This window comes from Cupressus sempervirens, chromosome 9, assembly GCF_028749045.1.
Source record: "Cupressus sempervirens isolate cs-2001-9-10 chromosome 9, ASM2874904v1, whole genome shotgun sequence".
NCBI lineage: Eukaryota > Viridiplantae > Streptophyta > Pinopsida > Cupressales > Cupressaceae > Cupressus > Cupressus sempervirens.
The window spans coordinates 451223736-451246801 of record NC_143126.1 but is presented as its reverse complement, the minus strand read 5'-3'; the positions used below and the strand labels follow the sequence as shown (position 1 = coordinate 451246801).

General features: G+C 37.6%; 1 protein-coding gene across 3 annotated transcripts in view; it reads right to left on the bottom strand.

Moving 5' to 3' along the window:
- Positions 1–19247, bottom strand: part of LOC149539259 (RNA-directed DNA methylation 4-like) — a 161783-nt gene extending 142536 nt beyond the window's left edge. The window contains exons 1-2 of one of the 3 annotated variants that reach the window (XM_089800584.1): positions 18915–19247; positions 18761–18847 (exon numbers count right to left, since the gene is read on the bottom strand). In XM_089800584.1, the coding sequence (XP_089656710.1) occupies positions 18761–18847; positions 18915–18996 (169 nt within the window). In that variant the 5' untranslated portion in view covers positions 18997–19247. The remainder of the gene's footprint in view (positions 1–18760; positions 18848–18914) is intronic. The other 2 variants (XM_089800585.1, XM_089800583.1) reach the window with 2 other exon arrangements.
- Positions 19248–23066: the final 3819 nt, after the last annotated feature.

The window sequence follows — 23066 nt, the reverse complement described above, 5'->3', positions numbered from 1 at the left end:
ATAGGTCATACGGTTGAGACAAGGGGGCCGTACGGTTGTGACTAGGAAGACCGTACGGTGGTGACTGGGAGGCCGTACAGTAAGGGAGGTGATGCAGCATGGTATTGTTCTTCTAATTCACTAAAACTAAGTCCTCCATAATGGAATTGATAACTTCAAGGAAATAGTAAAATAGACACCAAAGTATATTGAGATAATAATCGATGGATATAGATATAGATATATTCCAAACTAAAATGGTGTTCCGGATTTGCCAGAACCGAAGCAAAAAAATACAATGCACGGAATAGAGTGAGGGTTGATTCCCACCGAAACAGCGAGAGCCAAGTAGGGAAGATCTTTCACTTTCGAAATGGCGAACAATACTGAACTCCAACAGGAATTTGCAATACAAAGAAATAATCCAAATCACATACCACCTACTACCTACATGTCATGCTTAAATACCCTTTGGAGGAACTTCTTGAGGGTTTACAAAGATAGTTGATGGCCACACCAATGGAAACAATCAAATAAAAATGGGTCTAAGATATACTAATCAATCGGCCCATAAACAAAGGTTTGATTAATTATTTATTTTATGATAGGAACATTATAGTCCTCTCATCCCAAAATTTGCTTGTCCTCAAGCAAATGCAATGCCGAATGCTGCAGAATGTGTTCACCTTCCCAAGTCGCATTGTTCGACAACAAATGTTTCCAACGTACCAAGTATTCCCTCGAGGTACGGTTCCACAAAGTCTTCTCTTGTACATCAAGAATCTCGACTGGTTCTAACACGAGCTTCCCTTCTTCATTGAGCGGTGGAAGATGTGTGGTTACAGCAATGTTCTGTCCCACAGCTTTCTTCAGGCAAGAGACATGAAAGATGTTATGGATGCAACTTCCTTCTAGAAGTTCCAGTTCATTGGCAACTTCACTGATGCTATGAGCTACATGATAAGGACCATAGAAACGTGGCTTCAATTTTTCTTTCCCTTTTGCCCTCAATGAGAATTGCCTGTATGGCTAGATTCTGAGATAGACCAAGTCTTCCACTTCGAAATTTCTCTCGATCCGGTGACTGTTAGCATAGATCTTTTGTTGATTATGCACCTTTTGTGAGTTCTCATTCAAGAATCTCAAGATGTCTTGCCCTTCCTGAAGCCAATCCCTCACCCTTGGTGCGCAGCTGTCACCCGGTATCATGTCGATAAATGAAAGGGGTTCATACCTGTATAGTGCTTTGAAGGGTGTCATCCCAATGGACATGTGATAAGTGGTAATGTAACAGTATTCCCCTAGATGCATCCATTTGACCTATGCCTCTTACTGTGCCGAAACATAGCTCCGGAGGTAGCCCTCTAACCACTTCTTCACAATCTTCGTCTGTCTGTCTATCTGAGGGTGGTAGCTAGTACTTGGCAACAATTATGTTCCTGCCAACCAAAACAATTTTGTCCAGAAAATACTAAGAAACCGACCATCCCTGTCACTAACAATGTTTTGGGGTAACCCATGCAAACGAAAAATTTCTTTGAAAAATAAGTCAGCTACCTATGCGGCCCAGAAATCTGAGGAGATGGTGAAGAAGTGTGCATACTTCGTCAGTCTGTCAACTACCACAAAGATACAATCCATCCCATTTATCTTAGGAAGTCCGTGATGAAGGTCCATAGAGATACTTTCCCACTTTTGTTTTGGTTAGGCAAGGGTTGCGGTAACCCGGTAGGTAAAGTGTGTTTGGATTTGTTTTGCTGACAAACTGCACATTCCCGTACATATTGCAATACATCTCCTTTAAGTCCCTTCAAAGAAAACCTATCCCTGAGCTATCTATAGGATTTGAGAAAACTCGAGTGTCCGGCCAAGGGTGTGGCATGTATTTCCTTCAAGATTCTCTGCTTCAGTCTGGATTCAGACACTAAGTATATCCGATCATTATAATAAATGACGTCATCCACGGCCTTGTATCGATCATCCTGAGTGTCATCGTCCATTAGCTTACATGCAAATGTGTTTTTGGAATATTCCACCAATAAGTGTGCTTTCCAGTCAATTGAAATCTGAGACAATAAGCAGATGGCGGGTTTTCTTGACAAGGCATCTACAACCACATTGTTCTTTCCCTTCACGTATTCATAGTCGAAATCAAAAGCTTGAATCTTACTTACCCATTTTTGTTGCCTTTCTTCAGATCCCATTGCTCCGGAAAATATCTCAAACTCTTATGATTGGTACAGGCAACAAACTTTGCACCTACCAAATACTGTCAGAATTTGGTCAGTGCATACACGATGGCCAACATCTCTTTGTCCTAAATGGAATATAAACGCTCCGTTTGTGTAAGCTTCTAACTTTCATAGGTTATAGGGTGTCTATCTTGCATTAATACCACACCAATGCCTTCTCCGAATGCATCACACTCTAGAATGAACGTTTGAGCGAAATCAGGTAAGGCGATAACCAGGCAAGTGCTCATTGCTTCTTTTACCTTATCAAAAGTGTGTTGTGCTCTTTCATTCCACTGGAAGGAACCTCTCTTAGTCGGATCTGTCAATGGTGCACTAAGCTAAGAGAAACTGTTTACAAACATCTGATAATAATTGCACAATCCCAAGAACCCTTCCAACTCAAAGAGCGATTTTGGTGGGAACCAATCCAAGATAGCTTGAATCTTCTCCTGGTGGACCTGCACTCCATATTTACTAACAACATGCCCTAGGTACAATATTTTTGTCATCCTGAATTCACACTTGGATTGCTTGGCGAACAAAGACTGAGCCTTCATGATCCCTAGGACTTCGTCCAAATATTTAGGTGTTCTTCCCAAGTTTTGTTGTAAATAAGGATATCATCAAAAAATACCAGCAAGTATTTACGCAACTATTTGTTGAAGATGCGATTCATACAAGATTGAAAAGTAGCCAATGCATTCGTTAATCCGAACGACATGACTAGGAACTCATAATGCCCGTAGTGACAACGAAAAACCGTCTTCTCCACATCTTCCCACATGCGGATGTAATGGTATCTGAGACAGAGATCTATTTTAGAAAAATAAACAACACCACGCAACTCATCCAATAATTCATCGATCCTGGGAATAGGGTATCTATTTTTTATTGTCTTCTTATTCAGCGCACGATAGTCCACACACATGCACATCATCTCATCCTTCTTTTTTACCAATACTACTAATGATGCAAAAGGGCTAGAGCTGGGACGGATCCATCCTTTCTCAAGCAATTCTTGAATCGTCTTCTCGATCTCATCTTTGAATTTTTTTGGGTGGCAGTATGGTGTTGTGATAAGTGGTTTGGCGTCAGCTTCCATCTTGATGGTATCCTTGAATCCGCGATGGGGGGGTATGCCAAGAGGAATGTTTATAAAAACTTTATCATGGGTACTCAAGATATTCTAAAGATCATCATCCTAGTGGGGTGTCTGTTGTCTTTTTATTGGTTCTGTTGAAACTAAACAATGTGCAGCCCATGCAATGTCATCATGTCAAAAATGGCCTCCATTTGTTGTGTCGAAACTTTGTTCGGTCCCTCATTGCCCATCCCACGAAGAACAATCTTCTTCCCATCAACAACAAAAATGAAGTCCATCCGCTTGAAACTTTGTGTGTATTCATCAAGTGTCTCCATCCACTGTATGCCCAGAATAACCTTCATATCATCTAGGTCCACTACAAAGAAATCCTCCGTCACAATGTGGTTAGCCATGGTGATGCTCAATTGGGGAACAAGGTGCGTACAAGGAAAAAGTGTTCCTCTGGCAACCTTGACCTGGAATCCTGGTGTCTCAGTAGGTAGACCTCGTCTTTTCACCAAAGATGAGTTTATGGAGTTTAGAGTGGCTCTGCTATCGAGCATCACAATGACCCTCTATCCTTGAAGGGAACCTCGTACACAAAATACCATACATCTCAAGCTCCCAGCTAGGGCGATGGTTCCCCCATGTCATACCAATGCGCGATCCTCTCCTTACAGTTCAAATTAACCATTTTGGAGTTCTCGTGGGGGTGATCGTCTTCTGTGAATAGATTCTCCTAATCGTCCTCATCATCGAATACAACTTTGATGTAGTGTATTTTCCCTTTACCGAGGCATTTGTGCCAAAGTTCCCACGGTCCCTTGCAATTGAAACTTAATTTCTTCCTTTGAAGCTCCTATCTGGTAGCTTCGTCCAACAAAGGCTTCTTCGGCAAAGGTTTTTTATCCTTGTCCTTTGGAAATACTAGCAGTTTGGAGTCGGCATAACCTCGAGAGGATGATGTCAATGATGATGCCATGCTTCGCACCTTTTTTATAGCCGCCGAAAGGGTAGCACGATTAAAACCTTTTACCCAACCCCTCAATGGTTTCGTCAGTCTGTCCATTAAGAGCACTATTTGTTTCCTTTCGGAAATGTTCGTAACCAAAACAGAGAGTTTCTAAAATTTTGTGATGTACTGGTCGACCGATCCAATTTGCCTCAATTGTGCCAACTCTTTGAAAATAAGTTCTAGATCTTTACCATCAAACTGATCTATCAATCTTTCAGTGAATTCGACATAAGTATTTACTTGGTCATGCCCTAGCGTAATAGTGCCATGATGCAACCATTCATGCACCACTCTCTCCAAGTGGAGTGCTGCAAATTTAATTGTTGCTTCTTCTGGCATTGGATTAAGTTGGAAGTAAGTATCGGCCTTCATTACCCATGCTTGGGCAGATATGGATCCGAATTCAAATCCATCAAATGGTGACAAATTTACTTTACTCAACTTTCTTCTAAGATCGTCATTAAAATATCCTCGGTTTCCACCTCTAAAATATCACATTCTCAATTTTGCGTAGTCTTTGTAGGATATATCCTCTTCTAAGTTTGCATTCCTCCAATCTTCTTTCAACTATTATTGAATTTCCTCAAAGGTTGGTTGCCTTCCTCCGTGTGGTACCTCCATCCGTGTAAGAAAAAATCGGCATGGAAGGTCGAGAGCGTGTTGAATGAGGATTCACCTTTCCTAAAACCAAGTTGGAACTGTGACCATTTTGTTCCCTAGATATCTTGTTGTCTACCAGTTTCCAAATACTTTCTTCCATAAGTCGCTAAGTGTCATTGATTTGTGCCTGATTTCTCGAAAGATCCCTCAATAGTGCCATGACTTCTGCAGGAGTGGGTTCTTGATCTGCCATTTTATCAACTGAGTGGGACCTCCTTCTCTTTCGGCTATGAACTTTCATTCATTGTTCACGGGCTGGTAGGATCTTTGGCTCCGATAGCACTGTAATGCTCCGATCCCCGCAGTTGAAGACATGACTCCTTTGTATACCCAATTTTGTCTAAGTTAGAGGACGTTGTAAGGGAAGGAGCGAACTGAAGGGAATGTACAGCCTAGAGGGAGGAGTATCTAAGCCGTAGGGTAGTAGCCGATAGGCCGTACGGTGAAGGTTGAATGGGTCATACAATTGAGACAAGGAGGTTGTACGGTTAAGACTAGAGGTCGTACGATTGTAACTAGGAACAGCGTACAAGGGACTGGGAGGTCGTATGGTGGTGGTTGGGAGGTCGTACAGTGAGGAGGGGAAGATGTTGTATGGTGATGGAGATGAGGCGTACGATGAGGAGTAAGAGGTCATATGATAACAAAGGTGATGCAACACGGTATTCTTCTTCTGATTCGCTAAAGCTAAGTCCTCCAAAATGGAATTGACAACTTCAAAGAAATAGTTAAAATAGACACCAAAGTATATTAAGATAATAACCAATAGATATAGATATATTCCAGACTAAAATGGTACAAAAAAATACAATGGACGAAATAAGGTGAGGGTTGATTCCCACCAAAACCACAAGAGCCAAGTAGGGAACATCTTTCACTTCCAAAATGGCAAACAATATTGAACTCCAACAAGAATTTGCAATACAAAGAAATAATCCAAATCGCATACCAACTACTACCTACATGTCGTGCTTAAATACCTTTAGGAGGAACTTCCTGAAGGTTTACAAAGATAGCCGACAGCCACACCTACGAAAACAATAAAATAAAAATGGGTCCAAGATATACTAAATCAATCGGCCCATAAACAAAGGTTTGATTAATTATTTATTTTATGACGGGAACATTACAAAAAACCCGTTAGGGGTGCTGCCCCTCAACTCCATTAGGATATCCACTCTCAAACATTCTGTACTTATGTGGATCTCGTCACATAAAAACTTGATTACAGTGGTGACAAAATTGGGATCTACCTCTTGAGCATATTGACTTAGATGGGGTATTATTGTGGTTCAAGTGAAATTGAACCAAATGTAAGAGTTCAATGCTTTTGATGAAAAGCAATATGAAGCTTATTAAATATTGATTGTAATTTTCATTGTGTATTGACATTTAACAAACCAATGAATTATGAATTTAAGTATTTTCATTATTGCAAATTATGAATTTAATTATTTTTATTGGCAATTATGAGTATCATTGTTTTCTATTATACATTTTAAATTTATAAATACATACACACACAGATGCATACTTACATACATACACACACATACATGCATGGCAGTAAGATCTTGGTGCTTTCTATAATTTACAAGTTTACTCCTCCAGCTAGTCAAATTATCTTTGTTTTTAATTAATTTCTAATGTTTTTATTTGAAATTATTTTTAAATTTATTGATTAATAACATTTTTAATGTTGACAACATTGTTCAATGTAATGTCCTCGATCTCTGCACACCAGTTGGACGTCAAAGCGTTAGGCAATCAATGTGCAACTCTAATGCCGAACAAAAGAAATGTGAGCTTCGTTTACGGTGTGTGAATTAACTGAGCAGATCGTACGGTAGGCAAGGTTGAAGTTGGTTGTACGGTGGAGGTAGATGGTGTTGTCATAGGCCGCACGATGGGTGACGATGCAAGGGTCGTACGGTTTAGGTGAGTGGAAGGTCATATGTTGGGGAAGGATGATGTACGTTGCAAAATGGAAGTCATACAGTAGACAAACAAATCGTACGGTGAGGGAGGATTTGGGTCGTACGATGGTGACGTGTTTTGGCTTGGGTGCATAAGGTTGAGTGTAGTGTGTCAATCGTACGGTAGATGAGGCCATACAAACAGTACGGCAATATTGACAAAGTTAGATTTTAGTGCAAACACAAAGAATCTTTGCCAAGGATTGAATTGCCCAAACACAAAGAGAAATGATCAATTTAGACACACTTATTCCTCCAATTTGCAAATATGATGGTGCTTCGATTTGCCTAATTTGAGCAAAGTATTATAGAGACGGAATAGGGTGAGGGTTGAATCCCACCGAAACCGGAAAAGCCAAGTAGGGAAGATCTTCCACTTCCAAAATGGCGAACAATACAGAATTCCAATAGGAATTACAGTACAAAGAAAATAATCCAAATCGCATACCATGACTTACATGTTGTGCTTAAATACCCTTCAGAGGAACTCCCAAGGATTTACAAAGATAGCCAACGGCAACACCTGCGAAAACAATTAAAATAAAAATAGGTCCAAGATATACTAAATCAATCGGCCCATAAACAATACTTTGATTAATTACTTATTTTATGACGGGAACATTACATTCAAGGCTTTAGATTTGTTCATAAATTAAATCAAACTTAAGGTTACTCTAAGGTAGAGTGAGGATAAGTTACAACTCAAATATGGTTAGGATCATAGGTTGCGTTCAAAACCGGGCTAGGGTTACAAATAAGGTTCAAATAGGATTACAATAATGGTTTGGATTTAACTAGAGTGAGGATTCAATTGATAATCAATTAGAGTTGGGATTCTATAAAAAAGTTTACAGATTTTAAAATTTGATATGTCTCAGAATAACTTACATAGATTATTTAAAACTATAGGTATAATTCATTGTCTTTTGAACTTCGTTGGCATAACTACAATTATGAATAGAACCCTTTTACTGATCACCCTGCTTGAGTGTAGCAGTCAATCCAATTTTTAGCTGGGTATACACATTTTGGTCACTACAGCAATAACGGCACTGTGCAATACCAATGTCTTCTCAGTACTTGTAGGTTAAAATATTCAGCTACAAGGTCCTTTTTTCAACCTCTATAACTGTCTGACATTGTCAAAGACTTCAATGAAGTAATATATGTCCCTGTGGTTAATTATTACAAGGTAATATAAGAGCTTAAGTAGGCTCTATCATTGTTATGCCTGTTCCTTAAGATAAGAGAGACTGTAACCGCATGGTGGAAAATTGTGTGGTATAGACTAAACATAAAATATTTATTACAGTATTAAAGAGCTTCTATATGGAATTAAACATATATTTTCCTGAATAAAAAGCTGTCAGGGTTTCCATTCTTAAAATACTTGTCTTAAGTGAAAGCCTGGAAGATATGACGAAAACACTTTTTTATTCAATTGCCAATTTGACAGTCCTTTGTATTAAAGCATCTGAATAATACTTCTTTGTGTAGAGCTATAATGTCCCGATTCAAGACCTATACTAGGTCATGGCAGAATTGCAACAAGAGTTGATATACGATTGAATAAATTCTAATTAATTATATATACATATTCATGTCCGCAACCATGAATATCGTAAGATCAAGGTTGGAGTTTGACACACAATGGCTAATTTACTGATAGGGGTATGGTTACAGATATGCGTATGAGGACCTGAAACAAGGCTACATGCAAAAAGATTTAGGGGATTTGGATACATTTGGGTACGTGAGTGCATGTGCATACAAAAAATTTATAGAAATATACAGAATTGTAAAACTAAATCATTTGATAGTATGACACTTCGTCATTAATCAATGCCAAATGCCAAAGATAATAATAAAATGCCAATTGAATAAACCTTAAACGCACAATAGCATCATTAAATACTTATACCATGCAAAGTCAAAGTTGTAGTGTACAAAATCAAATGGGGATCAAGGGGCAGCATCCCTTGCGAGGCCCTGGGGCAACACCCAAGGCATGCTCAAGACCAAATTAAGACCTTCAAAGCCACACAAAAATCCATGGCATACAAAAAACTTAAAAGCAAAAAATTTGATTGTTATTATGTGATTTTCTAATGAGTTTTAAGTCACTTTTTGTGACTAGCCTATGGATGCACCTAGGCACACTCCAGATGCATCACGGATGCACATCCAAGCTTATGGATGCACCCCGGATGTGCTTGGTGTGCATCCAAGATGCATCCGGACCCTGTTCATAACTCTAGGATGCAAAACTGGTAACTAAGGACAGCAGTCAAGATTGTTAAGAAAACATTGATATAAAAGCATGACTATATCAGATGACTTCAGACAATGATTAAGAGCGGAGGTGGCTATATGAACAAGTGATCCATATAAAGATGCGAGTTAAGATGATAAAGACAGAACTACGATGCATAATGAAGGTGCGATCGAAAAATTAATATTACACTGAAATTCATCTCTTATGTTCAAATCATGTATAAATCCATATGAACAATACATTCATAGTATATTTATGAGCTATCGCATATAGTTGGAAGGACATAATCACCATATCTTGGTTACTGCAATTTCAGCGAATTATAATGACATGGGATTATTGCAAGAGTAGTATATCCCACTTCATAACCCTTTGCTTGGGAACGCCAGTGAAAGCAGCGATAATAATAAACTAGGAATCATGCTTTGAAACAAGCAATTAATATTGGAAGTTAAGACAATGATAGACGGCAGATACAAGGCAGTGAGTTGCAAACAGTGACTATGCCATCAAGTAAATAGTTTAGTGACTCCCTTGATGACAATTTAAGAAGAGCGACTATATTGAGACAAATAATAACTAAAGAGGGATAAGCAGCAAGCAGATGATTTAGTCAATAGTAATTAATTAGTGCCTCAAATGATACATCTTCAAGTAAGCAATCAAGTCTAAAGACAGAAACTGATTAAGAGGCACCACTTAAGAATACTATCAACAAAGATTTAACAAATACCAAGAGTTGCCACCTTTAAAGAAGACTAATTATCAATTAATAGTTGTCAGTGATCACCAAATAGAGAAAGGGTGTGTTTGAGTCAAGAGAATCAATCTGCCTTGTTATGAAGAGGTGCAATTTAATTATGATGAGTTATTGTTGGTGTAAATACGTATTTACTATTTACACTTACTTAAGTTTACTTAGGTTAATGCATTATTTCATCATTTTGCATTATTTTATTTTGTGAGACACTTAGGAGTTTGCGCACCTTTTTGAGTTGTCATGTTGACAACACAGAAGTACGCAACTCTATTTCAGCACATGGTGTCTACAACACTAAAGTTTGCATCATTCACTGAGTTGTCATGTAAACAACAGAGTTATTCGCATTCCCTTTTGAGCACATGGTGTCTACAACACTGATTTGGGTGTTACACCCTTATAGGCTTATCCTCTCATCACCGCACTTACTTCCGTGCTTAATGGAGGATAACCCATATCTAGTAGACATGTGCCTGGTTGTATGACTTATCATGTAGCTGATTCTGAGGCATTCAAAATGCATCTCAGAGGCCTTTATATACAGGCACTCCTAGTGTACTTTGACAATGCATATTGAATGAATATATCGTCATTGTGATCATACTCTCTCTTTCTGGTCTACAATTGTGCTTGTGTTTGAGTTCTTAGTTCCTGAGTGAATTTTGCCCTTAGGCAAATTCTTACATGGTATCAAAGATTGGAGATTTTCTCATCACATAGCCGTTCGAGACCATTGTTGCTTCAGCACCTCAGCCCGAATCCGAAGTACTACAGAAATTGGGAGCGTCTAGAGCCAAATCTGACCTTGCCATTGTGTTTGAAACATTGATTCGGTGAAGATCGACTATAAACTCAACTACCTTGGCCCAAAGTCGACCGTGAGGCAAAAAGTTTTTGCAAATTGGAACCCAGAGGCCCCGATTTTCAGTTCAGGTATGGTCATTTTTTGCAATTTAATTAATTTTTCGCATCTACATTTTTATTTCTCTGCAAATATTTTTGTCATATTCTCGAAAAAAAATTTGCCCTTCAGGCACCCAGCAAAGAAAATTTTTTTAGCAGAACCAGGCAGTGACACCCCGGCTCTACTATTTGGAGGAATATTTTATTTTGTCATAGAGAATTTTGCAGTGGACATTCAACATTCAGCCAAACCCACGGCCGTACCATCAAATCTTTCAACGGGCGACACAGTCGAAATCCGGCGAGAGCTCTCAACTTTCTAACAGCTTCTAACTGGACCAACCGAGCAGCACATAACCCAGCGGCAAAGCTCACCCACCCACGGGCTATTTGTTTAAACCCCGCGAGGGTTTCCTTTTAAATAGCACCAAAGGCGCTTTACACACCAATGTGGGATAAAAACAAATAAAATCGGCGTGTTGCAGAAGTTTTTCCGGCGCCCTTTTTAGCTTCTTCGGCCGCATCAAATTCTGTCGGCCTCTGCCTTTCCATCCCGGCGTGGACTGTTCGCATGTAGATTCCGGCAACTTTAAAACATTCCAACACCCCAAATTGGATATTCCGACTATCATTTTACAGACTTCTGGCATCACTACAAATAGAAATCCGTCCACCGCTTTTTTAAAAGCCGGCCTTTTTTTTTAAATTTCAGCCCATTGTTTTGTCAAACCCCGCGGACACGCAGCACCACGCAGCTCCACTTCTTTGCGACACGTGGCGGATTTTAATTTGCCCACGCGGGACATACAGCCAACTAAGCCGCCAACGATGCATGCCACATCACCATTCCATACCCGTTTTATGGTGACACGTGTACGGTCCGTACAGTACGAAAGCCTAGTTAGCCTACCACGTCACGCAACTTGTCTTTTTTTGCTGACGTCAGCCAGTCACTAAGTTAAATTTGACGGCCGTTTGACTGTCAAATTTAAGATCGCAGTTTTCCTACCAAACCCCTCTCCAGGTTGCTTTTCGATTTGGCAACCTGACTTTGCAAACCCATATCTTGGTCATCCAAACTCCGATTCAGGTGCGATTTTTTTTGAAATTGGGTAGAATTTCCTAAATTTTCCAATGGTGGTGTTATTTTCTGGTTTTGGTGCAAGGATTTTGCAGAAATTGCATTTTTTGGCGACTGTACTTGCGTAATCCTGCATTTTGCAACTTCAAACGCTCTGTACGGGCACATCTGATCACTTTTTCAAGTTCTGTTTTTTTTGAAAGTGCGTTATTTTTTGTCTACTTTCCAGATCTGCAGTCAAATTCAAGGTTGTGTGGACCAAAATCTCACTTTCAGAACTAGGGCTTTTTCTGCATTATTAAGCTTTGATTTCCTTTCAGAATTGTACATCTCAGCTACAATGCCTAGTGACAAATTTGGGCCTCAAAAGGCAATTGTAAAAGCAAAATCAGAAAGTCCACTTTGTTCATTTTGACGAGTGGCCCATTGTACATGCACTACTTATAAAGTGCCAAAAGCATCTTTTTTGGGGGGGTCTTTTGATTGAGTGAAAAGGGGGGGTGTGTACTATATTCTTGTGTCTCTTTTTTGTGCTCTTTTCATTTTTGCATCATGGGTTCATTTAAATGTCCTCCTCTAACTTCACGCAACTATTCTACATGGAAAGATATTGCTTGGAGTAGAGTAATGGAAAAAGGATATAGTCTTTATGTTGATGGTACAATTACCAAACCTACTGATGCTAAAGAACTCATTGAATGGAAAAGACAAGACCATCAGGCTTTAGGAATTATCAAGAGTTGTGTACATAGAGATCTCTTCTTTCACATTGCCAGTTGTACAAAATCCAAAGCAACTTGGGATAAACTTGAATCATTGTATGATAAGGTGGATGAATAAAAGAGATTTCAGATTGAAGATGATCTACTTCTCTTGGATTCAAAGAACTTTGACACAATTCAGGATTACATCAACAAAGCCAATGAGTATAGGGAACTTCTTAAAGATTGTGGAAATCCCATGAAGGATGAAAAGTTGATTCATCACATCCTGAAGAGGCTAACTTCAGAGTATGCTTCCTTTGTTTCGAGTTTCAATACTCACAGGTTGACCATGGGAACTGCTTACTAGAAGCCTTCATTTGATGCATTCGCAGAAATGTTGATTGTTGAACAATCTCACTTGATGGATTTAGGACTCCTCAAGTCATCAAAGACCAAAGCCTTGGTGGCTAGTGATGAGCACCAATCAAGTCAAGGAGAGAAAAGTTCTAGCAACAACAACAAGAAGCAGTGGAAGCAGAAATCACAATCTGAGACACAACAATCCTCCTCACAGCAAGGCAGTTCTTCTTCCAAGTTAGAAAATCTACTCAGGAAGAACAAGATTCAAGTGCCAGGTACTTCCAAAGATTCAACTCCAACCTCTTCAAAGGGTAAAGGGCAAGCACTTATGGCAAACACAAGTTCTTCGAAATGGATACTTGACTCAAGTGCCTCCTATCATATGGGTTCTTCAAAGGGAGACTTTTCTTCATTGAAGCAGTCAAAGGTACCACACATCTTTGTGGGAGATGACACTAAAATGGAAGTCGAAGGGAAAGGACATGTGGAAATGGACAATGGGGAATTCAAAGATGTTCTCTACGTTCCAAATCTTAGCTCCAATCTCCTATCAGTTTACCAAATCACTCACCTTGGAGATGGTCATAAAGTTGAGTTCCTTCCAGATTCAGTGATGGTGCACAGTCTCAGAGATGATTCATTGGTTGTAGTGGGGAAAGTCAATGATGACAAGAGGTTTTATTCCTTCTCCCACTTTGTGCCTAAGTCTCCTTCTCAAGCCTTGTTGATCACTCTACTTTACAAATCAACCTATTGCATAAGTGGTTTGGTCATCTTGCCTTCCGCCATCTTCAGCAACTTTGCTCAAAACACATGGTCAAAGGTCTACCTAACATCAACTTTTCTAAGGGCTAAGGGGGAGTGTTCATCATGTTCAGTGGATATCCATCTCGAAGAGAAGTATGATAAAGGGAAGTCTTCTAGAGCTCCAGTTGTTCTCCAGTTGGTTCACATGGTTTTAGCAGGTCCTTTTGCAGTGACTTCAGTCAGCCAAGGCCACTACATCCTCACATTTGTTGATGACTTTTCAAGATTCACTTGGGTCTACTTCCTTCATCACAAGAGTGAAGTGGTTCATAAGCTTCAAGCCTTTAAGACTCATGTTGAACACAAATCAAGGAAAGCCATCAAGGTACTACGAGTGAACAATGAGAACAGATATGTGGATAGAAGACTTCGAGACTTTTGCAGACTCGAGGGAATTGATCTTCAGAATTCACTAGCATTCAGTCCACACAAGACAGATGTTGCAGCTATGAAGATTAGGACTCTCAAATCCATGGCAAGTTGCATGATAAAAGCCAAGTCTCTTGATCCTACACTTGAACTTGAAGCCATTAGCAGTGTTACTCACATACTTAACAAGTCTCTTCATAATGCATTAGACGGGAAGACTCCTTTTGAGGCATGGTGCGGCAAAAAACCAGTTGTGAGTCACCTTAGAGTCTTTGGTTGTCCAGCATGGGCAAACCTATCTTCCAGGGGTTGCAAGGCACTGACACCTAGGCCTTGTACTTTCATAGGATATGAAGACAATGCAAAGGCATATAGACTTATGGATCCAAAGACACATGAGATTTTTGTGGAGAAGGATGTTCACTTTGAGGAAAGTTCACCAAGCTTATCCTCTAATCCTCTCCGCACTACATACACAGTGGAAACTGATAGTGACACCAGCGATAGTGCTTCAACAGATTCAAACACGTGGGGTTCTATCGACAGTTGCAGTGAGAGGTCACGACATCAATCTAGTCTACATGCTTATATTGCCACAGTGAAAGGTCCAACAAAGTATGGTACATGTTGTAAGAATTTGCCTAAGGGCAAAATTCACCCAAGAACTAAGAACTCAAACACAAGCACAACTATAGACCAAAAAGAGAGAGTATGATCAGAATGACGATATATTCATTCAATATGCATTGTCAAAGTACACTAGGAGTGCCTATATATAAAGGCCTCTGAGATACATCTTGAATGCCTCAGAATTAGCTACATGATAAGTCATACAACCACGCACATATCCACCAGATATGGGTTATCCTCCATTAAGCACGGAAGTAAGTGCGGTGATGAGAGGATAAGCCTACAAGGGTGTAACACGCAAAGCAGTGTTGTAGACACCATGTGCTCAAAAGGGAGTGCGAATAACTTTGTTGTCTAAAAGACAACTCAGTGAATGATGCAAACTCCAGTGTTGTAGACACCATGCGCTGAAATAGAGTTGTGTACTTCTGTGTTGTCAACATGACAATTCAAAAAGGTGCACAAACTCCTAAGTGTCTCACAAAATAAAATAATAAAATAATGCATTAACCTAAGTAAACTTAAGTAAGTGTAAATACTAAATACACAGTTATAAATGAGGAAAGACATGTCCCTTCAAAGACAACCATTTCAATTTGCAAGTTATAAGATGGAAATCAGATTCATTTCATCAAATACCATTTGAAACTTTATCTTTTATTTATCCATTCTTCAATCTGCTCATTGAGCAATTGCCTCATTGGCTTGAACCGGTTGCATAATTTGCAAGAAATATCAGATACGGCACCATTGTTGCAAGGATAAATTGACAATGTCAGAAACAGCATCAGTACTGGTTGCAAAAATATAGTTCCGTAACCAAAATAGCAACATATCACTATAAGCAATATTATCATCCTATACATTGCATGTATTGAAGGATTGTATCAGAAATAACAATCTATCGCTATAGGAGATTAGAAGACAATTATAGAACATCAAGATCATGCCACATACTCAAATCAGTCATATCAGATATAGCAGATAAAATTTTATTGCACTAAGTGCAGATATAAAGATTAATTCATCTAAATTATAATACTTTTAATATTTCTAGTATCTCGCTATATTTAGCTGGTTCTAGTTAATGGTCATTTAGGTTTTATTTTTAGTTCGCTCTTTCAGTTCTATTAATCGACATTTTATTAAGACAACCTTCTTCTTTTTTGTTCAATCTTTAATTAGCATCTGTAAACTCTATTTAAGAGTTCATTGTTATTGCAATATTCATTTCACTTTTTCCGTTCATTAAGTATTTAACAATTTCAATCTAGCATATATCAAATTGTCCAATCAGAGATAGCAGTGATATTAATATGGATCATATAATAAGAACAACTATCCTACAATTGATCTAACATATATTTTTTTCTTCAAATAATATTATCATTATCAGTTGTTATCTTATCAATTACATAAGTTTATATTCATAAGTGGTATTAAAGGACATAATAATCAAAACTTCAAGGAAGGAAGTCTCTTGCAATTGTTTTTGAAAGGTACTTGTCCCCATTTCATAAGAAGTCACTACAAGAACCTCTTTTTTGACAGAAATTGTAACATATGTGGAATGTTATGTACATATGCTGACCTCTGACTTTGACAAAGATTTAGTTGATTTATTGGTTTTCTTGTTAGAAAGCTCAACAATTCTGTTGACGCTATCATTAATTGAGCTAAATTCAGTAGTTTAATATGTTATCAGTTAGTAAAATCATCTTCATCAGTATGATCTCTAGTCACAACAAGATGAAGAGGGGATCTCAATCCTACCCTTCAAGTTTGAAAACAATAAATCCAACAGGGATAATTGTTTTACTTTCATAATGTGGAGACAGCCCCCCTCACTCCCTTCCTTGAACCAATCAGGTTAAGAGTACCATATATGGTGTACTCTCCTAAAGTCATCAGCATAAATACCAATAAGTGATAGTCATGACTGAACATTTATTTGATGGCTGCTAGGTAAACTGTCAGGATGGGGCTTACGTGGTGTACTATAAGTCCATTTAACCATTCTATTGGGTTTTGATTCTTGAGTATGCAAATTGGTAATTGTAGCATACTTCTTTCACTTGGCCAAGTGTGTGACTTTCTATTTATGTTTCCTCTGTCCATTGCAATGTCTAAGATTACGATAAAAACTTTGTGGCACAGGGTTCTCTATCTTTCAAGCTGGATCTCTTTATCTACTACTCTCACGAAAGGTATAGCCACTCCTAGGTAAAGGAGATGGAACAGGAGATCTCATATACCACTCCTAGGTAAAGGAGATGGAACAGGAGATCTGTATGAGATTGATAGTTGTCTAGTAAAGCCCTCGATGATACTTCCCATCCCTTTTGCAGTGGTGCTAAAGCAGCAGTACTACCATTTATGAGATCACTTCCTAGATGTTAGATATTTTGGAAATACAATTCTATATTTTCAACCAGCCCTATGGGATATGATGAATTGATGATCAATCATGTTGGACAGCAGTCTGTACAGTTTTCCAGCATATGTATGAAAGTGAATTCTATAATCACTTACGGGATTCAATTGAGAGAATGCTGTAATGATTAAAGGTATTTAATATCTTCACTCCATGTGATCACTGTTACAGAAAAGGTTAAAAAAGGAAAATTGTACTTCATTTATTAGTGTTGTATCTTCATTATGGCTGCTTATACATATTGTATGCTTCTAAATGAACCGTGCAGTTCCATTACTTCATCAAATGATAAAAATTGGAAATGTGCAAACTTGTTAAGCAACTTCCTATCGATAAGAGCTGGGAATCCAATCTGGTAGCTGGGTCCCATTCCTTGCTGGTCCAACCGATTGTTCACCAGAAAAAAAATCTCATGTGCATTTCAGATGCTTGGTTAAGGGTCTTGTTACAGAAAAAGAAATTAGAAGCAATGACAATCTACATCTACGATCTTGGCTCTATTTAACATCAGCGCTGGGCCACTTTTTCTATAGAGTTATTCACCGTAGATGCTTAAGACTCGGATGCAGTGGAAAGACAAGAATGCAGCAAAGTGTCTGAAATGGCGAAGCTTCTCTCCCAATCAGTCACTCATGGAAAGGCAAAGAGAGAGAGTGTAGAGGGGATAGAGGAATCCATAATCGCAGAAAGAGAACATTTCTGGAAATAGTAATGAGAATTGAAAAAGAAAAGGAATAGTTTGAAGCTGCAAAAAGCAATGATTAGATAGAGGAGATCATATCAGCAAAGACGCGCCATTTTCTGCAAATAATAATTGAATTAGAAACAGAAAATGATAAGTCAGAATGATAAGATTTCCGGAAATATAATAAAATGATAAGGATATAGATGACCTCCTAAAGCTGATGCGAAACAACAACAAATAAATGTTGCAGAAGAGATTATGACAGAGTTGATAGAAAACATGAATGGCCGGCGAACAATAGAAGCGGGGAAAACAACAGTTTATTAATTACTGATAAAGATCGTGTATTGAAGCAATTCTGCAAGAAACGGCTGAAATAAGATATCCAAAAGGAATGACATGAAATGTAAGGAACATTTTCTTGATTATAACAGGATGTGGAATAGAGCAGAGCTGTGTACAGCAATAAACAATATTCATCAATTTGGAAAAGCTTAAACAATCAGAAATGTTTTTTATTATTTAGGGCTTTCTATAACATCTTAAACATCAATTTAGAAAAGCCTTCGGAGCCTGCACATTGTTTGTTATCCGGGGCTTTGGGACACGTTGTTTGCTATTTTTTGCATAATAACAAGCAAGGGACCAGCTTAGACTTATTTGTTTCTTGGCCATCAATTTCAACTAGCCTGACAGTGTAGAAACTCAAAATTGTCACTTTTGAATTGTTGCGGTGTTTTTATTTCGGAAAAATGCATCTATTGAATGCTTCCCTAGTCAATTCCTGAAAGAGAAGCGCATTACCCTGAGATGATGAGAGCGTGAGTCCACCAAAAGAATCAGAGAGAGCTGTATGTTGGCGCTTCCCGGCTCTGTCGTCTATCTCCACCCCTGATTATGAAACGCCATTAACGTACTGCCCACTTGAGATAATAGAAAATTAATTAAGTAAACTTACAAAGCATGTCGAGTGGAGCCTGCAACCGCTTTCTTTTAACCCTCACAACTAGCTGTTTCTCATCTTCCTTGCCAGACGCCATGGCGGAGATGCTTCACAGTCTCCCACCTGAGCCGACAGTTCAGTCGAAACACCAGTAAATCCAAAAGAGTAACTAATATGCTTTCCACTGCTTGGATTTTGTCGTTGAAAAAGTTTTTAGTCTTCTCGAGAGCTATTGGTGCGATTCGAACTTCTGCTCTCTATAAAAATTGTATGCTGAGACATCATATCTTCGACCCGCCAAATTATATGCTAGTTTTCCCACAAAGCATGCAAACTTGCACGTTTCTTGTGTTCTCACTGTTAGTCCCTGCCTTATAGGCAAGAGAATGTAGTTTTTGCCTAATTTATTCTATTACTACTGTTTTTTTGCAAAGATACAAAAACATTAATGAATGTTAAATTTTTTAGTATCAAAATAAATTTTTTATATTTGAATGCTATTTTTTAATTAGTTATAGCAAATTTTTCTAGTGGTTTAAAGAATTTTAAAAAGAAAAATCAATTAATATTATAGTTTATTCATCTGTTGAAAGTAAGATGATTTAAATGAAAGAAGCTATTTTCCAAAATTTAGCATTAAAAATCTGACTATTATTGTTCTGCCATATATTAAAAGTAAGGTCATTTAAATGAAAGAGACTTGCATTTAATTTTTATGCTTAGTGGTTCATCTACAATCGTCAAATTGTTGGGCATTAATATGTTGTTATCCGTGAGCAAAAGATCAAGTATTTAATTTGTTCTATGTTTGCACTATATTGTTTCAGGAGGGCGGAGAATTGTATTTCTTCAACTACATAAGAGTTTAGAGTTTATATTGTGCTTTCCATTAGTTTTTTTAGTTTTGCAGGTAACCATATTGTCAATAATATATTTTTGTTGTTTTCCCAGGATATGAGTTGTTACTACATTCTAAGATTTCTACAATCATACCAAGTTTGAGGAGTCAACTCCAAATTCTGTGCACAGATTATTGTGTAGCTTTCATGGCGAAAAGGGTTTATGTTTTTTTGGGTAGCTTAGATTTTTGTTTTTTTTGTTTTTTAGGTACCTTTTGAGATGAATGCTCTGTGTAATGTCATTTGAGCTTTTTCTGTGCTCTCTCTGTCTTCTTCATTTGGAATTTTACAATATAGTTTTCACTTTCAGTAGCTATAAAGGCATAAGCATTTTGCAAGACAGTCTCAGAAAAAAGTAAAGGAAAGTTAGTTGATAATTTAAGTTGCTTTGTCTTCTATAGGGCTCGTAGAGTTTTAAAAATTTGCAATTATTTTACAACTTGGGGCAAATGCTGCATAGTTAGAAGTTTTGGGTGCATGTGTTAACCGGCGTAATTAAATACATAAAAATACCTACTTAAGAAGTTCATTTTTGTTGAGAATGTTGTAGCATTTGTTGTTGAATGCTAAATAACCCATTCTTGACATTGGTGTTTCCAACTATTCAGAACCCTTTATTTGAGAGCCACTTCGTTATAGCATCTACCTTCTTTTGAGTTGTTAGATAACCTACTTTCTTCTATACCATGCTACCTACCTTTGCTTACCATAGCTTTTTTTATTTGAGTTAACACCGGCCAGCAATGGCGAAGGTGTAAATGCTCTTTCCGACTACTAACAAAGAAATTGTGAGCTCTCCCATTTTGAACTCAAAAAGGAATGATATTACTAGACAGTGAACATGAGTATTATTATTTTATGTTTTAGGTCTTTTTCTTATTTAATTTGCATCTATTCTCTACAATGCTTCCTGTTATGGGTGGATGAAATAAGTTTTTTTTCCCATATACTTGTTTTCTTTTCAATGCAACGATAGATGTAAAATTAGGAAGTTTTTGATGTACGATAGATGTAAAATTAGGAAGTTTTTGATGTACGAATCTAGAAATTACAAGCTAGTGTCCTTGTTTTTGTTAGCATTTCTTCATCTAAACCCTTCCTGCAATTTTCTAAGCTCTTTCGAACTACTTTTTCTTGGGACACACCTTTGTGTTTGTTCCCTTTTTTTTCTGAAAATCTATTCTTCATCTTGTGGACAAACTAGCTTATTGGTCCTGTACTAACCTAATCTAGAGTCTCCTCTTTTTGTTTCAGTTTTAATTTGTCTATTATTCCCGCTTTTGGTTAAAAGCATATCCATGCAAATTACAATGTTTGGACTTGGTAAGTTTGTCCGTGTTTAGTCAAGTTAAGCCACAGGATCAACTCCTGCTGATGCCCTTTTCGTCAATTCCTTTAAGTTTCAGCCTTTGACAGATATAGCACCGCTCCTTGAAGAATAGAGTATAGTAGTTTCAACAATCTTATATTTTGGTTTGGGGTATGCATTTCATGAGGTAATCCTTGTTTTGGGTATTTAATCAAACAGTTCGCGTGCATCATCTATGCTTCCATATTTTCCATATATGTCTATGAGTATAGTTCCCACATAAGCATTAGACAACAAGCTGAACCTAACAAGTCATCATGAATGTATCTGCCCTATTGCGAATCTAACAACAAAACCTATCTTGAGAACAAAAAGAAACATAAAGTGGTATGGCCATACAACTATATCTTGCATTTGATTATAAAGTCTTAAGAGTTCCCCCACATTGTCCCAATGCAAGTGTACCTTCTAATCATTACATTCCACAGAGAAACACTTTTATGAGGCATTTTATCAAAAATTTGATGTGTGCCTTGCATACATTGAGATAATGCAAACATAGTAGCAAGTTTCAATTTGTAGGGATTGTTATCCTTGATAGTTCTAGCAACAATGAAGTGGGCATGGAGACGATTACCTCGTCTTAGCACTCCCCCGGCCTCCTCTATCTGCCCGCATAGTTATTTTTTTGATACTTTAAAAGGTGGGAAAAAATAGAATGGAGAAACAACAAAGTAAGATTAAGATCTTCTTCCTAAATAGTAGTTTCAACAGTCTTATATTTTGGTTTGGGGTATGCATGCTACCAACCTATCTGCTTGTGCCTGAAGCATTCTACTTTTTTTGATATACAATAACTGCATATATTTATTTGTCTGAAATTCTCCACTTGATTTTTATCATAATGTTGTTTAATTCTTCATTTCCAGAAGTGTGAAATTAGAAAAGGGGCTAGCAAACATGTGGGCTTGAAAATCAACAACTAGTGTTTTATGCACGGATCTCTCCATTCAAGCAATTGGTTATAGAAACCACAGGTACATTTGTAGTCATTTCTTTATGAAATCGATATTTCTATTCATAGCATTTCATTATATGTTTAGTTGAGTAAATATTTCCTACAAATGCAAATCGGTGCCCTTGGTTGATTCAATTTATTTTCAATTTGAAAATCGAGTATACTGACTAAACTTTGATTTTTAATTGAACTGAAGTTCTAACTAGATATATTTGTAGGAGATGTGTGAATGCAACCAATAGAAGACCTCGATTACCTAGCACAAATTTATGTATGTTGTAACTTAACAGCTTGGCTCAATAAATGATTATCTTTAAAATTTGTTTGGTTACTCCTTATATGGTTATGATGAATGTTTCTATGCCTATATGTCACAAATGTCTTAATTATTTTACAATGAGATTACAACAATAACCATCACCCATGATTTTGTTATAAGGATTGACAGTTTGATCTATTTTTATCTCCTATATATTAGGTGTGCAATATGGAGGTTGTGTGTAAAAGTCTTGTAACTGTCTTTGAGCCAAAAGACTTTTCCCTGCATATTGTCACTAGATTGTAGTATGCATGTTATTTAAGTTTATTTATGTTAAGTTTGTGTAATTGTTGTAATGATCTAAAAAAAATTGGCATAACTCTCCTACCAAGGTTAATGTAGGAATTTGATCTTTTAGTGTTACCTTGAGTTCCTTAAATAGTCTTTACCATACATCCTCTTCACACATTGCCATTATAGCTCCCAATCTTTGTTTCCTATGCTAATGTTGGACAATGTTGTACATCATTCTCCTAGTCCAAAGTTTGATAAAGATTACAACCATTTATTATCTGCAGCCTTGCTCTCCACTTCAAACTCCATCATCTACTTAGTCAAAATTGTGAAGTCTTCTTGAACCATATCATTTTATGTTTACCAAGTTGCATAAGATTGAAGTCAT